The 24,443-nt window shown below is 40.8% G+C and overlaps 1 protein-coding gene across 4 annotated transcripts; it reads left to right on the forward strand.

Annotated features, from left to right (window-relative positions):
- The first annotated feature begins 5 nt into the window (after nucleotides 1-5).
- On the forward strand, nucleotides 6-22,570 carry LOC146475642 (ras-like protein 1). 4 transcript variants are annotated; one of them, XM_085116029.1, is made up of 5 exons: nucleotides 6-56; nucleotides 4,792-5,027; nucleotides 6,106-6,201; nucleotides 21,135-21,223; nucleotides 21,746-21,881. In XM_085116029.1, exons 2-5 carry the CDS (start codon nucleotides 5,004-5,006, stop codon nucleotides 21,753-21,755), a joined length of 219 nt encoding a protein of 72 aa, XP_084972155.1. In that variant the 5' UTR covers nucleotides 6-56; nucleotides 4,792-5,003; the 3' UTR covers nucleotides 21,756-21,881. The 4 variants fall into 4 exon arrangements, with proteins under 4 accessions (XP_084972155.1, XP_084972153.1, XP_084972154.1 ...); XM_085116028.1 differs by lacking the exons at nucleotides 6-56; nucleotides 4,792-5,027 and adding exons at nucleotides 7,321-7,552; nucleotides 8,487-8,582 and having other exon boundaries at nucleotides 5,909-6,201; XM_085116027.1 differs by lacking the exons at nucleotides 6-56; nucleotides 4,792-5,027 and adding exons at nucleotides 7,321-7,552; nucleotides 8,487-8,582 and having other exon boundaries at nucleotides 5,906-6,201; nucleotides 21,135-21,806.
- Nucleotides 22,571-24,443: the final 1,873 nt, after the last annotated feature.

A 24,443-nucleotide genomic window follows, 5' to 3' on the forward strand; every position in this document is an offset into this window, starting at 1 on the left:
AGCTAAAAAAATGATGGATTAAAGCAGCAAATGTGGATGACTACTTTTATAAAGAGGTAAGATTGATGAAAGACTGCGTGAAAATGTGTGATTTTATAGATCTTCTGGGCGAGTGCAATTGCCCCTCTTGAATTTTATAGAGCAAATTCGAGATTTTTGAAGTGGACATTCCCTATTTATTTTTAACATAAAACCTTTGCAATTGTTTAACGGGGTAATAAATATTATTATCTGTAGCCGGTTTAATATAATGCCTTGGTATAAGCTGAAGACTTACGTGATCTTGATTTGAATGAAGTTGCATGGAGATCATTATCAACTTCATGCATATATTTGCTATTGGGTGTATATTTTTGTAACTGCCACCTCAGATGTCAGCTAAAGGCTGAATACCCTCATTTTACTTAGAAACTAACAAGATCACTGTGATCACTCAGAAGAACTCACTTAAAGCGCTCAATTTTCTGTTTTACTACAGTTTTTCAACTCAATATTGTTGTCAAGGCTGATACTCAAGACTGTACTGAAGTCACCAAATCCTGCTCAACAAGCTAAGTCACTTATGACCATTGGACTCTATTTTAACTGATTCATTTTGTTATGAATCGTGACTTCTACTACTACTACTCAGGAACAAATTACCAAATAACTCAACTTCCCTTTTCAACAATGTAAACATCCTGCTGCGGAAGATGTTTAAAGTTTTTGTTGTATTATTTTTATGGTGATTGTATTGTATTTTTATCTTATTTTATGTTATCATAATCCTATTGTAATTTCTCTTATAATCTCACATATTATAATAATTTTTCTTAGATGATTAATGCCGAAAAGCCCCTTTGGGGAGTGTTAATAAAATTTGTATGCTATTGTAAAGTGGATGAAATTTTCACACTTGGTCTCTGGAATAGCACCCAATTAAAATACTGTACATCCACAGTAATAATATTATAAGGGCCTGGATAGGTGATTTGGGGGAGACAGTAAATACTCTTACAAGATCAGAGCCTGTGGAGGGGGTGGGACTGGGGGGGCTTCAGCCCCACTCCCCTTACTTTTTGGAGAGTTTTCTACATGAATCAGTTACAGAAACAACTAACATACAAATTGTTAAGTATTTTATGAGAGACATGATAAGTGAATTTATCAACACACACCCCTTCTTATGAATCCAGCAACCAGTGAAACATGATTGACCTTTTCGTAATAAATTAGTGTCAATAAATTAAGACTGTAAAATAATCATTTTTCTTTGCTGGATTAGTGAAAGAGTGATGGCCAGATAGGACAGAGGCACAAATAATTTTAAATAGCCTAAAGGAAATTCGCCATAATTCTAGCAAAGTCTAGCATGAATTTTGTGGGGCTTAAAAAAATAAAACTTGTTCTCTTTTCAAACCTTTTAATGCACTATTTCAATTCATTTTTTTTTTCAATATCATACGTTTGATACTAGCTTATTTTATGCAGTATTTATCCTGTAGTATATTCAATAATTTTTATGTATATTAATTTCAGTTTATAACAGTTACAAAATTACAGGTGTATATATATTTAGCTACAATAATTTTCATCACTGAAAAATGTCATTCTCAGTAATAGCAAATAACTGTGAATGTAAACCCTGATCACAGAAAAGTAATAAATCGGTGCGTCCCTTCAGTCACTAAATGTGATCAAAGCCTTTAGTATAATTTTAGGCTTTATAATAATTATTAAAGCTGTTTCCATAGCATTTTATTGCAAAGCATGATCAGTGAAATGTTTTCATCAATGAATTCTATGGATTTTGTCTTTCCATCAAATTCGTTATGAATGCAGTTGTGTTCCATGGAACTCCATGGAACTTTTGCCCACAGAATTCCATGGAAAATTTTCCATCAATTTCCATGCAGCAACTCCATGGAGCTATTTCCATGGAATTCCATGGAAAATTTTCCATTAAATTCCATGCAGCAACTCCATGGAATTTCATGGAAAATTTTCCATTAAATTCCATGCAGCAACTCCATGGAGCTATTTCCATGGAATTCCATGTCCTAAAACTTACTCCATGGAATTCCATAGAATTCCATGGGTTTCCATGGAAAATTTTCATGGAGTTCCATGGAATTTCATGGGGTTATTTCACCATTTTTAAGGTGGTTGTATTAACATGGGTTCTGCTGTACATGTACATGTTAGCCTGCGAGCAAGCTCTCTTGGGGGTGGGGGGCGGGAGGGAGAAAGAGGAGAGAGCTTGCCACGATGTCTCAGGAGTTTTCATTTCTGCGTTGAATTTTTCAACGCAAAATGCTGATTGGTGGATATTGAATTTGGTGCTTACGTCATTGCTCTTCGCGTGCGTCGTGTTGACAACACAAAAATGGTGGCGGAGTTTCTATTTGTGAAGGTTGCGAGAATTTCTCTAAATAACTTAGGTTTTCTCTGGAACTAAAACCCGAGCAAAGTCAAGCTGCTAATGCTTTAATTCAAAGTAGCGATGTTCTTGCAGTTTTACCTACGAGATTTGGGACAAGTTTGAGGCCAAATTTAAGCTTTTGTTTGGTGTTTGGCTCAGCCGAAAAAAATATGAACATCTTTCAGCTTTAATACGCCACAAATTAAAGCTTTCTGAATATATTGACTCAATTCTGAGTGCTTCGGTACGGCGTTAGCAGCGAACTGCCAGTTTTTTAGGGCAACGTTCTTTAGAAGCGAAACGATTTCCTTTTTGATCTGGCACTCTCTCGTCTGCGGCTTTGCTATTCGTTCACAACATCACAAATTTCACACGAGTTGAGTGTTCCAGTGAAACCACATTGTCAATATTGAGAATTGCGTCCTCGTTCTCGGTAACCCGGCTGCAAAATTGAGATCCTTCCGATTTCCTTGCACTGCTTCTCTTTTCCCTGGCCGGACCGTGTCAAGTTTTCGACATTTTTTATGTCCAGTAGTTTTGTGGCGTTGATACTGCAGTCGGCAAGATTCGCTTGACCCTTGAGACGACATTTGATTTGTGTCCTCAACCTTTTGGTCAATCGGCTTTTAGTGTGCTCACAATTAAGTAAAATCCTTCACTAAATTTTCTGAGTTTTGTGGCACTCGGTAAGCATACTCGATCAGAGAAACTATAGTTTTTGTCAGCAAGGATTCCCGTCTTTCGAAGTGTATATTGTACCTTTCACATGGTTGTTTACGTTTGCTATTATTTTCGGTTTGCGCTTATTGGCCAAATTCTGACAGCTAGGACAGCAGGGAGCCGCGGGGAGTATTGGGGGCGGCATTCAAATTCCTGAGACATCGTTGCAAGCTCTCTCCTCTTTCTCCCTCCCGCCCCCCCACCCCCAAGAGAGCTTGCTCGCAGGCTATGTACATGTACATTTAAAACTTAACCTCATTTTCTACATCAGCTTGTAATTCTCTAGTTTTCACTAACAGTTCCTAACCACAAAAACAACACTTTGTACATGTATGGTCTTCTTTTCATTTTCTTCTTTTCTTGATGGCATCCTATTATAATCTGGTGGGACATGTATTAAACCACGTTGTGAACTAAACCATGTCAGACAAGACAGTCTTGTTACTCTTTCCACATACATTGTTTTCGGTGTTAGAGGAAACATATAGAAAGGAGGTATGCATCTGAGTTGTGGAGAGTGATCTGTAGTGAGAGACAAGCAAAACTATTAATTTTGTGTTTTGTAAAGTCTTATACATGTCTGTTGCTAATGTGTACTGTAATTAAGAGGTTTATTCTAGAAAATGATTTCTGTGGACCCACCAGGACCCATTGGAGACCTTAAGGCTTGGTGCCCCACAGGGCGTTGTCGAAAGATAACGTAGCTGGCAATGGTCGCCTGTGTGTAAGCTACGATGATGCACCCCCAAATGCACCCAACCCTGAATTTGGTACTTCATATAAAACAGGCCTTTTTGTCGTTTTCATATGACTTCATGTTTGACAGAATTATGTGTGTTTTCGTGAGAATTAAGGTTAGGGGACACCTTATCATACAGTTCATGAATCTCATTAGCGTGCACTTTTGGATATATCTCAGTCATTGATGCATGCGCCTTGTGTCTTGGGGATAATCTTTCAACAGACGCATTGTAAGATCTCATGATGCTTCGTTCGATCACGTTTTTGTATCAACAAACTTAATTTGCTGTGCAATTTCGCAGTGAATTTAGCCGCGATTGACATTAAATTTCACTTCTCTGCACCCTTTGGGTACCCAGGTTATTTCTGCTTCAACTGCAGAATATACTTGATTTAACACCATATGTACACAGATTGGATGTGTAAATTAAATAATTACATTTTTTTATAATTTTTTTTACCGTTTGATTAACAGTCATGTACACTTGTACATAAAAGTGGCTCTGATAGCTGTACATGTAGGTTAAATTTCCAGCATACTGTAGCATTTTCAGGTGTGTGGTGTGCAACAAATTTGAAAATTAACCATGTTTGCAGAGGGCATTAGTTTTAATAAGAATACATACTGTGCAATGCAGCTTTAGCACAGACATGCACTGCAGCAAAGTTTATGTGCTTATCGACTACTAATTGATGATTTTTTTCTAATTTCTTAGTATGTTGGGTTACATTGCCTCCATACATGAGAGTGCCATACATGTACATATTTGTAGGTTTCAGATACCTCTTGCAGAATTTAACCCAAAATGTGTAAAATAAATGACAGCTGTGATACACTTACTCTTGTAAAAGGACAAAGGTGATGATATCACCAGTTTTATGAAATTAGTTATTAATAATTATTTTAATTCTACAATCTTTTAATGCAGATTGAAATGATTGTAATGGAAAATTATTTCACTTTGATGTGGAGATCGATACAGCAGGGCAGGAAGAATACAGCTCATTCCGTGATTCATCAGTAGCGACAGGTGATGCATTCTTAGTGTTGTTTGCCATCAATTCTGTATCCAGTTGGCACGAGCTCCAGGATCTCAGAAGCAAGATCATCCAAGATCATTAACTCACTTCAGCTATCCCGATGGTCATTGTTGGAAATAAGTTGGTAAGTTCTTCTATACATGTACATTGATGTGTGAGTTACATGTACATATGTAGTTTCTTAAGAAACTATAGTGTTGTACAGTGGGGATTGGAAACGAATGTTTGGTTTTATCAACAGAGTTAATCAGGTGATTCAGACACCATTCATATGTAAAGAGATTCAAGTGCTGATGTTTCCAGTGTTAGTCCTTTGTACATGCACATGTAAGAGGGAATCACAAAGGGTTTACACTCGAAACGTCAGTACTCAAATCTCTTTACAGTCACTGTGGCAAAATTACATGTACCCAATATCAAGTGTGTTGGTAAATCTTACATTTGTTTCAGCTATACATGTACATGTACAATTTCAAGGGAGCAAGGATGACGCAGTGCTAAGAGCACTCGCCTCCCAGCAATCCGCGGGTCCTATTCCCAGACTCAGTGTCATACACTGTATGTGGGTTCAGTTTGTTGTTAGTTGTGATCTTTGCTCCGAGAGGTTTTCCTCTGGGTACTCCAGTTTTCCCTTCTCCTCAAAAGCCAACACTTCTAAATTCCAATTTGATCTAGAAAGTGTCCCCAATTACATGTAGTGCTCTGCGCTAAATACATTGACACTTAAATTAAGTGATTTATTTATTTATTTATTTATTTTATTATATTTTTATGACTGAGTTGCTGGCCTACCATAAATTATCTGATATTACAAGAAAAAATAAATAAATAAATAAATAAATAAATAAGTAAATAAATGAATAAACCAGTGTAATAGATAGGATGCAATTAAATTATAAAAGGAAAAAAAAAAACAGCGTAACCAGATAGGACACACGCACAAACATGTACACAAAGCAAGAAAAAAACAACAAAAAACAGTCTAGGGTGCAGTAAACATGTACATGTGCTGCGCTTTACACCTGATTAACATGCTACATGTAGACGTACATGTACTGGAAATGACACCGTGAAACTCAAGACAGATCCAACATACATGTACGTGGGAACCAAAATAAGTTCTGATTCCCCTGGTCCCTGCTTCCCTTTAACCAATTAAGGGGTCAAGATGACTGATACACACTTCCGATTTCTCATTCTAGGATTTAGAAGAGGAAAGAGAAGTAATGAAAGATGAAGTGTTAGAATACTGCAATTCATCTGATGTGAACATCCCATTAATTGAGACATCAGCCAAGGTAGGTTACACTGTTAGAAGGTGGAATGATTACTAAAGCGACGTTGGTTCCAAGTAACTGTATAATCCTTTTCTAAAACAAATACAATACTCCAGAACAACCCCGCGGTCCGAAAGTGACCCAAAACGTATTCTCAATCCTAGTAGGTCATGTGACCCAAAACAAAACAAAAACCAACTTCATATACAGCACTCAAAGCATCCTTCACATCAGAAGTCTCAAAATATTTTGTAGCATTAGGCAACATCAACCCCTTAATAATGATATCAGGTCAATGGAGCCAGGTCCGAAAAGGTCTTGTGGAAAGTTACTGTGACCGGAAAATCATGATCTGAGCCTGATAACGTCGCTAGCTGTTGGTACATTTTAAGTCGGCTGCAGAACAAAAACTCCTCTGCACCGCACCTTGTGGGTACTTGAATTACAGAATATACTTGATTTAACACCACATACATACACAGATTGGATGTGTAAATTAAATAATTACATTTTTGATATTTTTTTACCGTTTGATTAACAGTCATGTTCACCTGTACATGAAAGGTGCTCTGATAGCTGTACATGTAGGTTACATTTCCAGCATACTGTAGCATTTTCAGGTGTGTAGTATGCAACAAATTTCAAAGTTAACCATGTTTGCAGAGGTTATTTAACATTATCGACAAATCTCTGAATTATAATAGGTATACATACTGTACAATGGAGCTTTAGCACATACATGCACTGCAGCAAAGTTTATGCGCTTATTGACTGCCAATTGATTATTTTTTTTTCCAATGGTGTTGCGTTACATTGCCTCCATACATGTACATGTAATTGAAGGGGTGCGTGGAAAAATGCCTTAAGTGACATCTGATTTAGTGCCTAATTCTCCTAGTAAATTGCCTTGTTCTTCCTTGTATGAGCAAAGGAGAATTTGACATAAGATCAGATGTCACTTAGGGCTTTTTTCCACTCACCCCTTCAATTGTAGATTTTAGACACCTCTTGCAGAATTTAACCCAAAATTTGTAAAATAAATGACAGCTGTGATGTTACCCTTGTAAATAGACAAAGGTGATGGCCTCACCAGTTTTATAAAATTAGTAATTATTTTAATTCTACAATCTTTTGATGCAGATTGAATATAATGGCAAATTATATGATGTCCACGGAGATAGTTGATACAGCAGGGCAGGAAGAATACAGCTCATTCCGTGATTTATCAGTAGCGACAGGTGATGCATTCTTAGTGTTGTTTGCCATCAATTCTGTATCCGGTTGGCACGAACTCCAGGATCTCAGAAGCAAGATCATCCAAGATCATCAACTCACTTCAGCTATCTCGATGGTCATTGTTGGAAATAAGTTGGTAAGTTCTTCTATACAAGTCATGTACATTGATGGGTGATTTACCTCTAGTTTCTTAAGAAACAATGGTGCTGTACCGTAAGGATTGGAAATGAATGTTTTTTGTTTTTTTTTATCAATAGAGTTAATCAGGTGATTCAGACACCATACATATGTAAAGAGATTCAAGTGCTGATGTTTCCAGTGTTAGTCCTTTGTACATGTACATGTAAGAGGGAATCACAAAAGGCTCACGGTTAAAACATCAGTTACTCGAATCTCTTTACAGTGGCCAAATTGCATGTACCTAATATCAAGTGTGTTGAAAAAATCTTACATTTGTTTTTGCTATACATGTACATATACAATTTCTGGAGAGCAGGGATGAAACAGTGCTGAGAGCACTCGCCTCCCACCAGTGTGGCGCGGGTTCAATTCCCAGAGTCGGCGTCATTTGTGGGTTGAGTTTGTTGTTGGTTCTTGTCTTTGCTCCAAGAGGTTTTTCCCCGGGTGCTCTGGTTTTCCCTTTTCCTCAAAAACCAACGCTTCTAAATTCTAATTTGCTCTGGAAAGTGTCCCCAATTAGTGCTCTGCACCAAATACATTGACACTTAAATGAAGTGATTTATTTATTTATTCATTTTATTGTATTTTTATGACTGAGTTGCTGGCCTACCATAAATTATCTGATATTACAAGAAAAAATAAATAAAAAATCAATAACCAAGTGTAAAAAGATAGAATGCAAATAAATAATATGATAAATGTGCAGCGCTGTACACCTGATTAACATGCTACATGCATGCGTGCTGGAAATGACACCATGTAACTCAAGACAGATCCAACATACATGTATGTAGGAACCCAAATGAGTTCTGATTCCCCTGGTCCCTGCTTCCCTTTAACCAATTAAGGGGTCAAGATGACTGATACACACTTCCGATTTCTCATTCTAGGATTTAGAAGAGGAAAGAGAAGTAATGAAAGATGAATTGTTAGAATACTGCAATTTATCTGATGTGAACATCCCATTAATTGAGACATCAGCCAAGGTAGGTGACACTGTTACAAGGTGGAATGATTACTAAAGCGACGTTGGTTCCAAGTAACTGTATAATCCTTTTCCAAAACAAAATACAATACTCCAGAACAACCTCGTGGTCTGAAAATGACCCAAAACGTATTCTCAATCCTACATGTGACCCAAAACAAAAAAAAAACAACGTCATATACAGCACCTAACGCATCCTTCACATCAGAAGTCTCAGAATATCTTGTAGCATTAGGCAACAGAAACCCTTTAATAGTGATATCAGGTCGATGGAGCCAAGTCCAAAGAGGTCTTGGGGAAAGTTACTGTAAACGGAAAATCATGATCTGTGGCTGATAACGTGGTTAGCTGTTGGTACATTTTCAGTTGGCTGCAGAACAGAAACCCTTGTGAAGATGAGCCTGCTGTCAGTGTGGCTGATCGTTAGAATTTTTTTGTGAGGTTGCACCGTCTGGTTCTCAAATCCTGACTCTATTTCAGACCTCAGATTATGTAATTTCCCGGTACCCAGTTATGTAAAACATGGTCTCTAAAGTTAATACATAACCTCTTTGAGACCTGTGATGTTTTTCCTAATAATTATTTCCGAAAAAGTATTATTTTAACGTGCACAGTGTCCAATTTATCACTTAAATTATATACACCGTATTCAGTATGTGGCCGGTAGCAGAATTACCACAATGGATATTTACCTTCATAATCACCGTAAAATCGTAGTATTTACTTTCAAACATCTTAAAAGTACAGATATCGTTATTCGGATATCTTCATTTTTAAAGGTAACATCAACTGCCATTAATGTGGTAAAAGAACCCAAGAATATAAACTAAAATTGATTAAAAATAGTAGCAATAGTTATTTCCTGGAAAGGATTGGTTAAAGGTCAAGTCTGGTAGAAACTCATCAAAGGAAGGTGAACAAGGTGTTATCAACACCAAATAAAATTCCTTTAACTAATTTAACCCAAAAAAATTGCGTCGTAAATATTTTTCCATTACCGACAATTTTTATCATCTAACAAACATTGAAACTCTAATCACAATGGGACAGTAAACACAAGTAGCGATCACTAGTTGGTAGAAACGGATCTGAAAAATGCTTATGAGAAACGGACCTCTTCTATGTATTAAAGTTAGTTTCAGTAGTATCTCTAGCAACCTTTGTGGTATCCCAGGAGCCATGGTATGGAATCCCAAATAAATGGGTTCCCAAATCTCCACTGATTAAAATCAGTAAGTAAAGGATGGTTTAAGTGTATGGGTGGGGAAGTGGTTGTGTGTAGAACAAAAAATCATTAGTAAAACAGTTAACCATGTAAGTGGTTATATTGAGCGAGAGACATCTGCAACGCAGCACTCTCAAGCTCAAATAGTGTTAAGTAAAGTAACAAAACCAACTAAAACCTAAAAGAAATGTTAGATTATAATACCAGAGAAAGCCATGTTAAGGGAAAAGCATGTATATAGGGATTAGCTAGATCGGGGGAGGGATAAAATATGTTTACGGATTGGGGTTAATGGAAAACCCTGCATAGGGATTAGGATTAGCTTGCTTGGGGGAGGGGGAGGGGAAAAAACCCCTGTATAGGGATTAGGGTTAGCTTAATTGGAGGGTAAGGGAAACCCTGTAAATGGATTATTGGGTTAGCTTAATTGGGGGGTAGGGGAAACCCCGTATAGGGATTAGGGTTAGCTTAATTGGGGGCAGAGGAAACACTGTATATGGATTAGGGTTAGCTTAATTGGGGGGTAGGGGAAACCCTGTATAGGGATTAGGGTTAGCTTAATTCGGGGGTAGGGAAAACCCTGTATAGGGATTAGGGTTAGCTTAATTGGGGGGTAGGGGAAACCCTGTATATGGATTAGGGTTAGCTTAATTGGGGGGTAGGGGAAACCCTGTATATGGATTAGGGTTAGCTTAATTGGGGGGTAGGGAAAACCCTGTATATGGATTAGGGTTAGCTTAATTGGGGGGTAGGGGAAACCCTGTATATGGATTAGGGTTAGCTTAATTGGGGGGTAGGGGAAACCCTGTATATGGATTAGGGTTAGCTTAATTGGGGGGTAGGGGAAACCCTGTATAGGGATTAGGGTTAGCTTAATTGGGGGGTAGGGGAAACCCTGTATAGGGATTAGGGTTAGCTTAATTGGGGGGTAGGGGAAACCATGTATATGGATTAGGGTTAGCTTAATTGGGGGGTAGGGGAAACCATGTATATAGATTAGGGTTAGCTTAATTGGGGGTAGGGGAAACCCTGTATATGGATTAGGGTTAGCTTAATTGGGGGGTAGGGGAAACCCTGTATATGGATTAGGGTTAGCTTAATTGGGGGGTAGGGGAAACCCTGTATATGGATTAGGGTTAGCTTAATTGGGGGTTAGGGGAAACCATGTATATGGATTAGGGTTAGCTTAATTGGGGGGTAGGGGAAACCCTGTATATGGATTAGGGTTAGCTTAATTGGGGGGTAGGGGAAACCCTGTATATGGATTAGGGTTAGCTTAATTGGGGGGTAGGGAAAACCCTGTATAAGGATTAGGGTTAGCTTAATTGGGGGGTAGGGGAAACCCTGTATAGGGATCAGGGTTAGCTTAATTGGGGGGTAGGGGGAACCCTGTATATGGATTAGGGTTAGCTTAATTGGGGGGTAGGGGAAACCCTGTATAGGGATTAGGGTTAGCTTAATTGGGGGGTAGGGGAAACCCTGTATAGGGATTAGGGTTAGCTTAATTGGGGGGTAGGGGAAACCCTGTATAGGGATCAGGGTTAGCTTAATTGGAGGGTAGGGGAAACCTTGTATAGGGAGTAGGGTTAGCTTAATTGGGGGGTAGGGGAAACCCTGTATAGGGATTAGGGTTAGCTTAATTGGGGGGTAGGGGAAACCCTGTATATGGATTAGGGTTAGCTTAATTGGGGGGTAGGGAAAACCCTGTATATGGATTAGGGTTAGCTTAATTGGGGGGTAGGGGAAACCCTGTATAGGGATTAGGGTTAGCTTAATTGGGGGGTAGGGGAAACCCTGTATATGGATTAGGGTTAGCTTAATTGGGGGGTAGGGAAAACCCTGTATATGGATTAGGGTTAGCTTAATTGGGGGGTAGGGGAAACCCTGTATAGGGATTAGGGTTAGCTTAATTGGGGGGTAGGCGAAACCCTGTATAGGGATTAGGGTTAGCTTAATTGGGGGGTAGGGGAAACCCTGTATATGGATTAGGGTTAGCTTAATTGGGGGTAGGGGAAACCCTGTATAGTGATTAGGGTTAGCTTAATTGGGGGGTAGGGGAAACCCTGTATAGGGATTAGGGTTAGCTTAATTGGGGGGTAGGGGAAACCCTGTATAGGGATTAGGGTTAGCTTAATTGGGGGGTAGGGGAAACCCTGTATAGGGATCAGGGTTAGCTTAATTGGGGGGTAGGGGAAACCTTGTATAGGGAGTAGGGTTAGCTTAATTGGGGGGTAGGGGAAACCCTGTATAGGGATTAGGGTTAGCTTAATTGGGGGGTAGGGGAAACCCTGTATATGGATTAGGGTTAGCTTAATTGGGGGGTAGGGAAAACCCTGTATATGGATTAGGGTTAGCTTAATTGGGGGGTAGGGGAAACCCTGTATAGGGATTAGGGTTAGCTTAATTGGGAGGTAGGGGAAACCCTGTATAGGGATTAGGGTTAGCTTAATTGGGGGGTAGGGGAAACCCTGTATAGGGATCAGGGTTAGCTTAATTGGGGGGTAGGGGAAACCCTGTATATGGATTAGGGTTAGCTTAATTGGGGGGTAGGGAAAACCCTGTATATGGATTAGGGTTAGCTTAATTGGGGGTTAGGGGAAACCATGTATATGGATTAGGGTTAGCTTAATTGGGGGGTAGGGGAAACCCTGTATATGGATTAGGGTTAGCTTAATTGGGGGGTAGGGGAAACCCTGTATATGGATTAGGGTTAGCTTAATTGGGGGGTAGGGAAAACCCTGTATAAGGATTAGGGTTAGCTTAATTGGGGGGTAGGGGAAACCCTGTATAGGGATCAGGGTTAGCTTAATTGGGGGGTAGGGGGAACCCTGTATATGGATTAGGGTTAGCTTAATTGGGGGGTAGGGGAAACCCTGTATAGGGATTAGGGTTAGCTTAATTGGGGGGTAGGGGAAACCCTGTATAGGGATTAGGGTTAGCTTAATTGGGGGGTAGGGGAAACCCTGTATAGGGATCAGGGTGAGCTTAATTGGAGGGTAGGGGAAACCTTGTATAGGGAGTAGGGTTAGCTTAATTGGGGGGTAGGGGAAACCCTGTAAAGGGATTAGGGTTAGCTTAATTTGGGGGTAGGGGAAACCCTGTATATGGATTAGGGTTAGCTTAATTGGGGGGTAGGGAAAACCCTGTATATGGATTAGGGTTAGCTTAATTGGGGGGTAGGGGAAACCCTGTATAGGGATTAGGGTTAGCTTAATTGGGGGGTAGGGGAAACCCTGTATATGGATTAGGGTTAGCTTAATTGGGGGGTAGGGAAAACCCTGTATATGGATTAGGGTTAGCTTAATTGGGGGGTAGGGGAAACCCTGTATAGGGATTAGGGTTAGCTTAATTGGGGGGTAGGGGAAACCCTGTATAGGGATTAGGGTTAGCTTAATTGGGGGGTAGGGGAAACCCTGTATATGGATTAGGGTTAGCTTAATTGGGGGGTAGGGGAAACCCTGTATAGGGATTAGGGTTAGCTTAATTGGGGGGTAGGGGAAACCCTGTATAGGGATTAGGGTTAGCTTAATTGGGGGGTAGGGGAAACCCTGTATAGGGATTAGGGTTAGCTTAATTGGGGGGTAGGGGAAACCCTGTATAGGGATCAGGGTTAGCTTAATTGGGGGGTAGGGGAAACCTTGTATAGGGAGTAGGGTTAGCTTAATTGGGGGGTAGGGGAAACCCTGTATAGGGATTAGGGTTAGCTTAATTGGGGGGTAGGGGAAACCCTGTATATGGATTAGGGTTAGCTTAATTGGGGGGTAGGGAAAACCCTGTATACGGATTAGGGTTAGCTTAATTGGGGGGTAGGGGAAACCCTGTATAGGGATTAGGGTTAGCTTAATTGGGGGGTAGGGGAAACCCTGTATAGGGATTAGGGTTAGCTTAATTGGGGGGTAGGGGAAACCCTGTATAGGGATCAGGGTTAGCTTAATTGGGGGGTAGGGGAAACCCTGTATATGGATTAGGGTTAGCTTAATTGGGGGGTAGGGAAAACCCTGTATATGGATTAGGGTTAGCTTAATTGGGGGGTAGGGGAAACCCTGTATATGGATTAGGGTTAGCTTAATTGGGGGGTAGGGGAAACCCTGTATAGGGATTAGGGTTAGCTTAATTGGGGGGTAGGGGAAACCCTGTATATGGATTAGGGTTAGCTTAATTGGGGGGTAGGGAAAACCCTGTATATGGATTAGGGTTAGCTTAATTGGGGGGTAGGGGAAACCCTGTATAGGGATTAGGGTTAGCTTAATTGGGGGGTAGGCGAAACCCTGTATAGGGATTAGGGTTAGCTTAATTGGGGGGTAGGGGAAACCCTGTATATGGATTAGGGTTAGCTTAATTGGGGGTAGGGGAAACCCTGTATAGTGATTAGGGTTAGCTTAATTGGGGGGTAGGGGAAACCCTGTATAGGGATTAGGGTTAGCTTAATTGGGGGGTAGGGGAAACCCTGTATAGGGATTAGGGTTAGCTTAATTGGGGGGTAGGGGAAACCCTGTATAGGGATCAGGGTTAGCTTAATTGGGGGGTAGGGGAAACCTTGTATAGGGAGTAGGGTTAGCTTAATTGGGGGGTAGGGGAAACCCTGTATAGGGATTAGGGTTAGCTTAATTGGGGGGTAGGGGAAACCCTGTATATGGATTAGGGTTAGCTTAATTGGGGGGTAGGGAAAACCCTGTATATGGATTAGGGTTAGCTTAATTGGGGGGTAGGGGAAACCCTGTATAGGGATTAGGGTTAGCTTAATTGGGAGGTAGGGGAAACCCTGTATAGGGATTAGGGTTAGCTTAATTGGGGGGTAGGGGAAACCCTGTATAGGGATCAGGGTTAGCTTAATTGGGGGGTAGGGGAAACCCTGTATATGGATTAGGGTTAGCTTAATTGGGGGGTAGGGAAAACCCTGTATAGGGATTAGGGTTAGCTTAATTGGGGGGTAGGGGAAACCCTGTATAGGGATCAGGGTTAGCTTAATTGGGGGGTAGGGGAAACCTTGTATAGGGAGTAGGGTTAGCTTAATTGGGGGGTAGGGGAAACCCTGTATAGGGATTAGGGTTAGCTTAATTGGGGGGTAGGGGAAACCCTGTATATGGATTAGGGTTAGCTTAATTGGGGGGTAGGGAAAACCCTGTATACGGATTAGGGTTAGCTTAATTGGGGGGTAGGGGAAACCCTGTATAGGGATTAGGGTTAGCTTAATTGGGGGGTAGGGGAAACCCTGTATAGGGATTAGGGTTAGCTTAATTGGGGGGTAGGGGAAACCCTGTATAGGGATCAGGGTTAGCTTAATTGGGGGGTAGGGGAAACCCTGTATATGGATTAGGGTTAGCTTAATTGGGGGGTAGGGAAAACCCTGTATATGGATTAGGGTTAGCTTAATTGGGGGGTAGGGGAAACCCTGTATATGGATTAGGGTTAGCTTAATTGGGGGGTAGGGGAAACCCTGTATAGGGATTAGGGTTAGCTTAATTGGGGGGTAGGGGAAACCCTGTATATGGATTAGGGTTAGCTTAATTGGGGGGTAGGGAAAACCCTGTATATGGATTAGGGTTAGCTTAATTGGGGGGTAGGGGAAACCCTGTATAGGGATTAGGGTTAGCTTAATTGGGGGGTAGGCGAAACCCTGTATAGGGATTAGGGTTAGCTTAATTGGGGGGTAGGGGAAACCCTGTATATGGATTAGGGTTAGCTTAATTGGGGGTAGGGGAAACCCTGTATAGTGATTAGGGTTAGCTTAATTGGGGGGTAGGGGAAACCCTGTATAGGGATTAGGGTTAGCTTAATTGGGGGGTAGGGGAAACCCTGTATAGGGATTAGGGTTAGCTTAATTGGGGGGTAGGGGAAACCCTGTATAGGGATCAGGGTTAGCTTAATTGGGGGGTAGGGGAAACCTTGTATAGGGAGTAGGGTTAGCTTAATTGGGGGGTAGGGGAAACCCTGTATAGGGATTAGGGTTAGCTTAATTGGGGGGTAGGGGAAACCCTGTATATGGATTAGGGTTAGCTTAATTGGGGGGTAGGGAAAACCCTGTATATGGATTAGGGTTAGCTTAATTGGGGGGTAGGGGAAACCCTGTATAGGGATTAGGGTTAGCTTAATTGGGAGGTAGGGGAAACCCTGTATAGGGATTAGGGTTAGCTTAATTGGGGGGTAGGGGAAACCCTGTATAGGGATCAGGGTTAGCTTAATTGGGGGGTAGGGGAAACCCTGTATATGGATTAGGGTTAGCTTAATTGGGGGGTAGGGAAAACCCTGTATATGGATTAGGGTTAGCTTAATTGGGGGTTAGGGGAAACCATGTATATGGATTAGGGTTAGCTTAATTGGGGGGTAGGGGAAACCCTGTATATGGATTAGGGTTAGCTTAATTGGGGGGTAGGGGAAACCCTGTATATGGATTAGGGTTAGCTTAATTGGGGGGTAGGGAAAACCCTGTATAAGGATTAGGGTTAGCTTAATTGGGGGGTAGGGGAAACCCTGTATAGGGATCAGGGTTAGCTTAATTGGGGGGTAGGGGGAACCCTGTATATGGATTAGGGTTAGCTTAATTGGGGGGTAGGGGAAACCCTGTATAGGGATTAGGGTTAGCTTAATTGGGGGGTAGGGGAAACCCTGTATAGGGATTAGGGTTAGCTTAATTGGGGGGTAGGGGAAACCCTGTATAGGGATCAGGGTGAGCTTAATTGGAGGGTAGGGGAAACCTTGTATAGGGAGTAGGGTTAGCTTAATTGGGGGGTAGGGGAAACCCTGTAAAGGGATTAGGGTTAGCTTAATTTGGGGGTAGGGGAAACCCTGTATATGGATTAGGGTTAGCTTAATTGGGGGGTAGGGAAAACCCTGTATATGGATTAGGGTTAGCTTAATTGGGGGGTAGGGGAAACCCTGTATAGGGATTAGGGTTAGCTTAATTGGGGGGTAGGGGAAACCCTGTATATGGATTAGGGTTAGCTTAATTGGGGGGTAGGGAAAACCCTGTATATGGATTAGGGTTAGCTTAATTGGGGGGTAGGGGAAACCCTGTATAGGGATTAGGGTTAGCTTAATTGGGGGGTAGGGGAAACCCTGTATAGGGATTAGGGTTAGCTTAATTGGGGGGTAGGGGAAACCCTGTATATGGATTAGGGTTAGCTTAATTGGGGGGTAGGGGAAACCCTGTATAGGGATTAGGGTTAGCTTAATTGGGGGGTAGGGGAAACCCTGTATAGGGATTAGGGTTAGCTTAATTGGGGGGTAGGGGAAACCCTGTATAGGGATTAGGGTTAGCTTAATTGGGGGGTAGGGGAAACCCTGTATAGGGATCAGGGTTAGCTTAATTGGGGGGTAGGGGAAACCTTGTATAGGGAGTAGGGTTAGCTTAATTGGGGGGTAGGGGAAACCCTGTATAGGGATTAGGGTTAGCTTAATTGGGGGGTAGGGGAAACCCTGTATATGGATTAGGGTTAGCTTAATTGGGGGGTAGGGAAAACCCTGTATACGGATTAGGGTTAGCTTAATTGGGGGGTAGGGGAAACCCTGTATAGGGATTAGGGTTAGCTTAATTGGGGGGTAGGGGAAACCCTGTATAGGGATTAGGGTTAGCTTAATTGGGGGGTAGGGGAAACCCTGTATAGGGATCAGGGTTAGCTTAATTGGGGGGTAGGGGAAACCCTGTATATGGATTAGGGTTAGCTTAATTGGGGGGTAGGGAAAACCCTGTATATGGATTAGGGTTAGCTTAATTGGGGGGTAGGGGAAACCCTGTATATGGATTAGGGTTAGCTTAATTGGGGGGTAGGGGAAACCCTGTATATGGATTAGGGTTAGCTTAATTGGGGGGTAGGGGAAACCCTGTATATGGATTAGGGTTAGCTTAATTGGGGGGTAGGGGAAACCCTGTATATGGATTAGGGTTAGCTTAATTGGGGGGTAGGGGAAACCCTGTATAGGGATTAGGGTTAGCTTAATTGGGGGGTAGGGGAAACCTTGTATATGGATTAGGGTTAGCTTAATTGGGGGGTAGGGGAAACCCTGTATATGGATTAGGGTTAGTTTAATTGGGGGGTAGGGGAAACCCTGTATATGGATTAGGGTTAGCTTAATTGGGGGGTAGGCGAAACCCTGTATATGGATTAGGGTTAGCTTAATTGGGGGGTAGGGAAAACCCTGTATAAGGATTAGGGTTAGCTTAATTGGGGGGTAGGGGAAACCCTGTATAGGGATCAGGGTTAGCTTAATTGGGGGGTAGGGGGAACCCTGTATATGGATTAGGGTTAGCTTAATTGGGGGGTAGGGGAAACCCTGTATAGGGATTAGGGTTAGCTTAATTGGGGGGTAGGGGAAACCCTGTATATGGATTAACGTTTAATAACAGGCCACTCATTCCATACTCGTACTGTGCCACTGTTAGCTTTCTTCACATTTGCAGGATTACGGTCACTAATCCGCTCAGCAAAGACAGTGTAGGAAGTTTTTGGTTAAAAAGACTTCATCTTCACAACCGCTTATCGTTGTTTCCACACGGAACAATAGCTGACTGCACACTATTTCCAAAATTTAACAACAGCCGCTCAACCACGTGTAGTGTACTGAATGCAGTGTTTACCACGTATACCAGCAGACAAAAGCAATTGTTTATACATATTGTTGTGTGAAGAATCCAAAGTTCAAAAAATAGTCGAGAAAAACATCTTCAGAGCCGAAATCTCACTGCCTTTAATTGTCATCAAAAAGTGTTGTGTATTAGACTTCGACCTGTTATAAAATAAGCATTTAACTATTTAAGGTCTTTGTTTCTATTAAGGAAACCTCACCAACAGAAAAAATAAGAATGTTATTGACCTGTCCCTCGGGGATTTGTGATATATTTCCCTCGTGGCGTGCCCAATGGTTGGTTTGTGGTGCTGTACAGTAAGGATTGGAAATGAATGTTTTTTGTTTTTTTTTTTTATCAATAGAGTTAATCAGGTGATTCAGACACCATTCATATGTAAAGAGATTTAAGTGCTGATGTTTCCAGTGTTAGTCCTTTGTACATGCACATGTAAGAGGGAATCACAAAAGGCTCACGGTTAAAACATCAGTTACTTGAATCTCTTTACAGTGGCCAAATTGCATGTACCTAATATCAAGTGTGTTGAAAAAATCTTACATTTGTTTTTGCTATACATGTACATATACAATTTCTGGAGAGCAGGGATGACACAGTGCTGAGAGCACTCGCCTCCCACCAGTGTGGCGCAGGTTCAATTCCCAGAGTCGGCGTCATTTGTGGGTTGAGTTTGTTGTTGGTTCTTGTCTTTGCTCCAAGAGGTTTTTCCCCGGGTGCTCTGGTTTTCCCTTTTCCTCAAAAACCAACGCTTCTAAATTCTAATTTGATCTGGAAAGTGTCCCCAATTAGTGATCTGCACCAAATACATTGACACTTAAATGAAGTGATTTATTTATTTATTCGTTTTATTGTATTTTTATGACTGAGTTGCTGGCCTACCATAAATTATCTGATATTACAAGAAAAAATAAATAAAAAATCAATAACCAAGTGTAAAAAGATAGAATGCAAATAAATAATATGATAAATGTGCAGCGCTGTACACCTGATTAACATGCTACATGCATGCGTGCTGGAAATGACACCATGTAACTCAAGACAGATCCAACATACATGTATGTGGGAACCCAAATGAGTTCTGATTCCCCTGGTCCCTGCTTCCCTTTAACCAATTAAGGGGTCAAGATGACTGATACACACTTCCGATTTCTCATTCTAGGATTTAGAAGAGGAAAGAGAAGTAATGAAAGATGAATTGTTAGAATACTGCAATTTATCTGATGTGAACATCCTATTAATTGAGACATCAGCCAAGGTAGGTGACACTGTTACAAGGTGGAATGATTACTAAAGCGACGTTGGTTCCAAGTAACTGTATAATCCTTTTCCAAAACAAAATACAATACTCCAGAACAACCTCGTGGTCCAAAAATGACCCAAAACGTATTCTCAATCCTACATGTGACCCAAAACAAAAAAAAAAAAACAACTTCATATACAGCACCTAACGCATCCTTCACATCAGAAGTCTCAGAATATCTTGTAGCATTAGGCAACAGAAACCCTTTAATAGTGATATCAGGTCGATGGAGCCAAGTCCAAAGAGGTCTTGGGGAAAGTTACTGTAAACGGAAAATCATGATCTGTGGCTGATAACGTGGTTAGCTGTTGGTACATTTTCAGTTGGCTGCAGAACAGAAACCCTTGTGAAGATGAGCCTGCTGTCAGTGTGGCTGATCGTTAGAATTTTTTTGTGAGGTTGCACCGTCTGGTTCTCAAATCCTGACTCTATTTCAGACCTCAGATTATGTAATTTCCCGGTACCCAGTTATGTAAAACATGGTCTCTAAAGTTAATACATAACCTCTTTGAGACCTGTGATGTTTTTCCTAATAATTATTTCCGAAAAAGTATTATTTTAACGTGCACAGTGTCCAATTTATCACTTAAATTATATACACCGTATTCAGTATGTGGCCGGTAGCAGAATTACCACAATGGATATTTACCTTCATAATCACCGTGAAATCGTAGTATTTACTTTCAAACATCTTAAAAGTACAGATATCGTTATTCGGATATCTTCATTTTTAAAGGTAACATCAACTGCCATTAATGTGGTAAAAGAACCCAAGAATATAAACTAAAATTGATTAAAAATAGTAGCAATAGTTATTTCCTGGAAAGGATTGGTTAAAGGTCAAGTCTGGTAGAAACTCATCAAAGGAAGGTGAACAAGGTGTTATCAACACCAAATAAAATTCCTTTAACTAATTTAACCCAAAAAAATTGCGTCGTAAATATTTTTCCATTACCGACAATTTTTATCATGTAACAAACATTGAAACTCTAATCACAATGGGACAGTAAACACAAGTAGCGATCACTAGTTGGTAGAAACGGATCTGAAAAATGCTTATGAGAAACGGACGTGTTCTATGTTAAATCCATGCAAGTTTTCAGACTTTATAATAGCCTGTGTAGCAGTCGTTTCCTTTTCCTTCAGGCCAAGGGAAGCGCGCGAGGGCATTGGGGAAAAAGGAGTAAAAAAGTAGGAGCGGGGGGGGGGGGGGGGGGGAAAGGAAAGGAAACGCTTCCTTTCATTCCCTGCCCCTCCCCCCTCCCCCGCTCCTACTTTTTTCCTCAATTTATCCCAATGCCCTCGCGCGCTTGCCCCGCTTGGCTTAAAGGAAAAGGAAACGACTGCTACGCAAGCTAACTTTATAACAGTATCGTTAACATCTATACCCAGTGACCAGCACATACAGTGTAACTTATAACGAATATACCCAACCCCACTTTTATAGGTTGCTTTGATGCCAGATGAAATTTGTAATGTGGCGTTTTTCAAGTGTGGTGAAAAAACGATTTCAAAATATTACCCTTGCTCCCAAAGGTATGATGCATTTAGTCTGTAAGACTCTTTTTTGCGGTAACATAGCCCGCCTTGGTGAAATTTGAGCGCCACGTTTGACACACTTCTGCAAATTGTATGTGCCTGTTTGTTTTTATTTACGGCGACCTGGCAATGCCATCCTTTAGAATAAACCCTGCTCTGGAAATACATGTACCCCTGATAGTTTCCTTATATTTGTGTTTACACTTGAAAATAGCACTGATATAGCTGTGTTCTCTTCACAACTGAAAGCAGCGTTCTTATAGTTCTGTTCACACTTGAAAACAATGAGATGTAGCTGTAACACGCTTGAAAGCAGCCTTGATATAGGTTTGTACTTGAAAAACAGGCCTTATACGATCGTGAGTATGGCAGTGTTCACGCTTAAAAGCAGCATTCATATAGGTGTTGACAATTGGAAACATGCCTGATTTAACTGTGTTATTCACTTGAAAGCAGCCTTGGTGTTGCTGTGTTCACAGCACTGCCGCTGCTCTAACATTTGTTTTGTGTTTTCTTTAGACTGGCCTGAATGTCGAGCAATCATTCCAACTGATGATGCAACAGATCCAGCAAATTCAGCCATCGTTGTTAGAAAGAACAGTACCCAGAAATCCTGGGAGCAAACCGGCCAAACCAGAACAATGTCTTTTACTCTAGGATTAGCATTTAAATAGGATTTGTTTTGTAGTTTACATTTAGGAAAGGCTATTCATATTTCATTGCTGACAAGACATAGTAACCGGTTACTTGTCTTACATGGCAATTCTTCCTTAGTGGAGTTAAGTCGCCCATGCCATTGCTCCAATTTTACATACAAGTCACTTTTTACTTTTGAGAGTGTCGCATTATTGCATCTGTTTATTTAAAGACAGGTACTTCTTTTATACGGGCATATTTTGACATTTTGGGCGAGTTAACATCTCTGCGAGCAACTTTAGGAAAGGAGAGTTTGTATGTGGTCTAAGTAGCCGACATTCTACGCAGCTTGCTTTCACATTACGATATCAGAACTTGCCTTTCTTACGGATCTTTATGGGCAGTAGCTATCTTCAAATTTAGTCTTTGTTTTATAAATTATAGTGTCTCGTCTTTAGCCGGACTTTTCTTTTCTTCTTTTTTTTTTTTTTCCTGGTGAACAAAATTAATGGTACCTGAAAATCAGTAGCAGGAGACTTATTGCTGGTTGGGTTTATTCTGAGTAAGACTCATTTACGCCGGCTCAGAAACACGGGCCAAAATTACCTACAAGTCAACATTGAACTGCAAAGTAGATTATTTCGATTTTCCTCGATATAACTTGTACCGACAGAAGACTTGCGGAAATAAATAAATAATTCCCTGACAGCATTGTCGTTAGTGTGTTTGAAGCCCCAGCTAAATGATCCAACATTACTGTATATTTTCGATGTAAGAATGTTTGGCACTCTGCTCTCCATTATGCTGGACCAGCGTATGTTGGTTGAATGCTCTGTGATCAGGCAATTTAGCTCGATGATTTAATTTGCGAGTAGACCCTTGCTTTTTCTTGGGGGTAGTAAAGCGAGCCAGCGTGAAAATTGCTTCCCACGTGGCGACGCTTTTTTTTTTCTTTTTTTTTTTTTTTGCGCGCGCTCCACTTAACCATCCCTGGAAAAAAAAAAAGAATACTCACAGTCAACAACGATTTTGTTGGAGACAACAATTTTGGCGGCGTTCACATTGAGCTTAAACACACCATGATTAATGAAAATTCCTCATAGCAAGCTTTGGAGTCACAGTAGAATCCCGATGACTTCAACTCAGGAGGGAAACAAAAATAATTCGAGTTAGCAGAATTGGCGTTGAATTTTAAGTTGTTGGAGGCTGTGCATTGTTGAGATTATATGATTAGTTTGGATGACTCACGTTTAAAATTGCGGATAAGATAAGAACAGCATTAGGAAAGACCAAACCCCATAATAGATGGTGACCTCTGCCTGCACTCCCCTTCCTCAACCTCAAAAGATGGTCTCTTCATTGCGTAGCCACTCCTCTACTAAGCACTAAAAATAACGATGAGATTAGAACCTCACTTTTCTTGTTTATCTAGCAATGGTGACTCTTGCTAGCTGAATATTTCTGAGTCAACTCAAATTTTAAAGCCAATAAAATTGTGTTGGTTATGTTCACAGAACAGGTATGATGTTCTATAGCCCCTACTCCAGACAAGGTGGATCTTTGAGCAAACTTGTTATGACCAGTTCTCTTAGTTAAGTAAACGAGAATAATCTCATTACCGTGCACTTCTGGACATATTGTATCTCAGTCATTGATGCATGTGCCTTGTGTCTTGGGGATAATCTTTCAACAGACGCATTGTAAGATCTCATGATGCTTTGTTCGATCACGTTTTTGTATCAACAAACTTGATTTGCTGTACAATTTCGCAGTTAATTTAGCCACGATTTACATTAAATTTGACCTCTCTGCGCCCTTTGGGTACCCAGGTTATTTCTGCTTCAACTGCAGAATATACTTGATTTAACAGCATATGTGCACAGATTGGATGTGTAAATTAAATAATTACATTTTTTTATAATTTTTTTTTTTTACCGTTTGATTAAGTCATGTACACTTGTACATGAAAGTTGCTCTGATAGCTGTACATGTAGGTTAAATTTCTAGCATACTGTAGCATTTTCAGGTGTGTGGTGTGCAACAAATTTGAAAATTAACCATGTTTGCAGAGGGCATTAGTTTTAATTTTCAAGTCTCTGATTTATAATAGGAATACATACTGTACAATGCAGCTTTAGCACAGACATGCACTGCAGCAAAGTTTATGTGCTTATCGACTACTAATTGAATTTTTTTTTTCTAATTTCCAATGATGTTGGGTTACATTGCCTTCATACATGAGAGTGCAATACATGTACATGTAATTGTAGGTTTCAGACACCTCTTGCAGAATTTGACGCAAAATGGGTAAAATAAATGACAGCTGTGATGTTACTCTGACTTGTAAAAGGAGAAAGGTAATGACATGACCAGTTTTGTAAAATTAGTTGTTAAGAGTCATTGTCTGAGAAAACCAGGCAGAGGTGAAAGATGGGGGTCAGCCGATTTCCTTCAAACTTTCACCATTTAATGTCTGTCCGAAATGATAATGAATGATGCTATTTAGCAATTCTCCTGCCGTTGCGTTTCGTAGTTTGACCACCCTCCCTGGTTTTGACTCTCACTGACCCTGATGTCACGC

This window comes from Pavona decussata, unplaced genomic scaffold (assembly GCF_977016875.1).
Source record: "Pavona decussata unplaced genomic scaffold, jaPavDecu1.1 SCAFFOLD_84, whole genome shotgun sequence".
Classification (NCBI taxonomy): domain Eukaryota; kingdom Metazoa; phylum Cnidaria; class Anthozoa; order Scleractinia; family Agariciidae; genus Pavona; species Pavona decussata.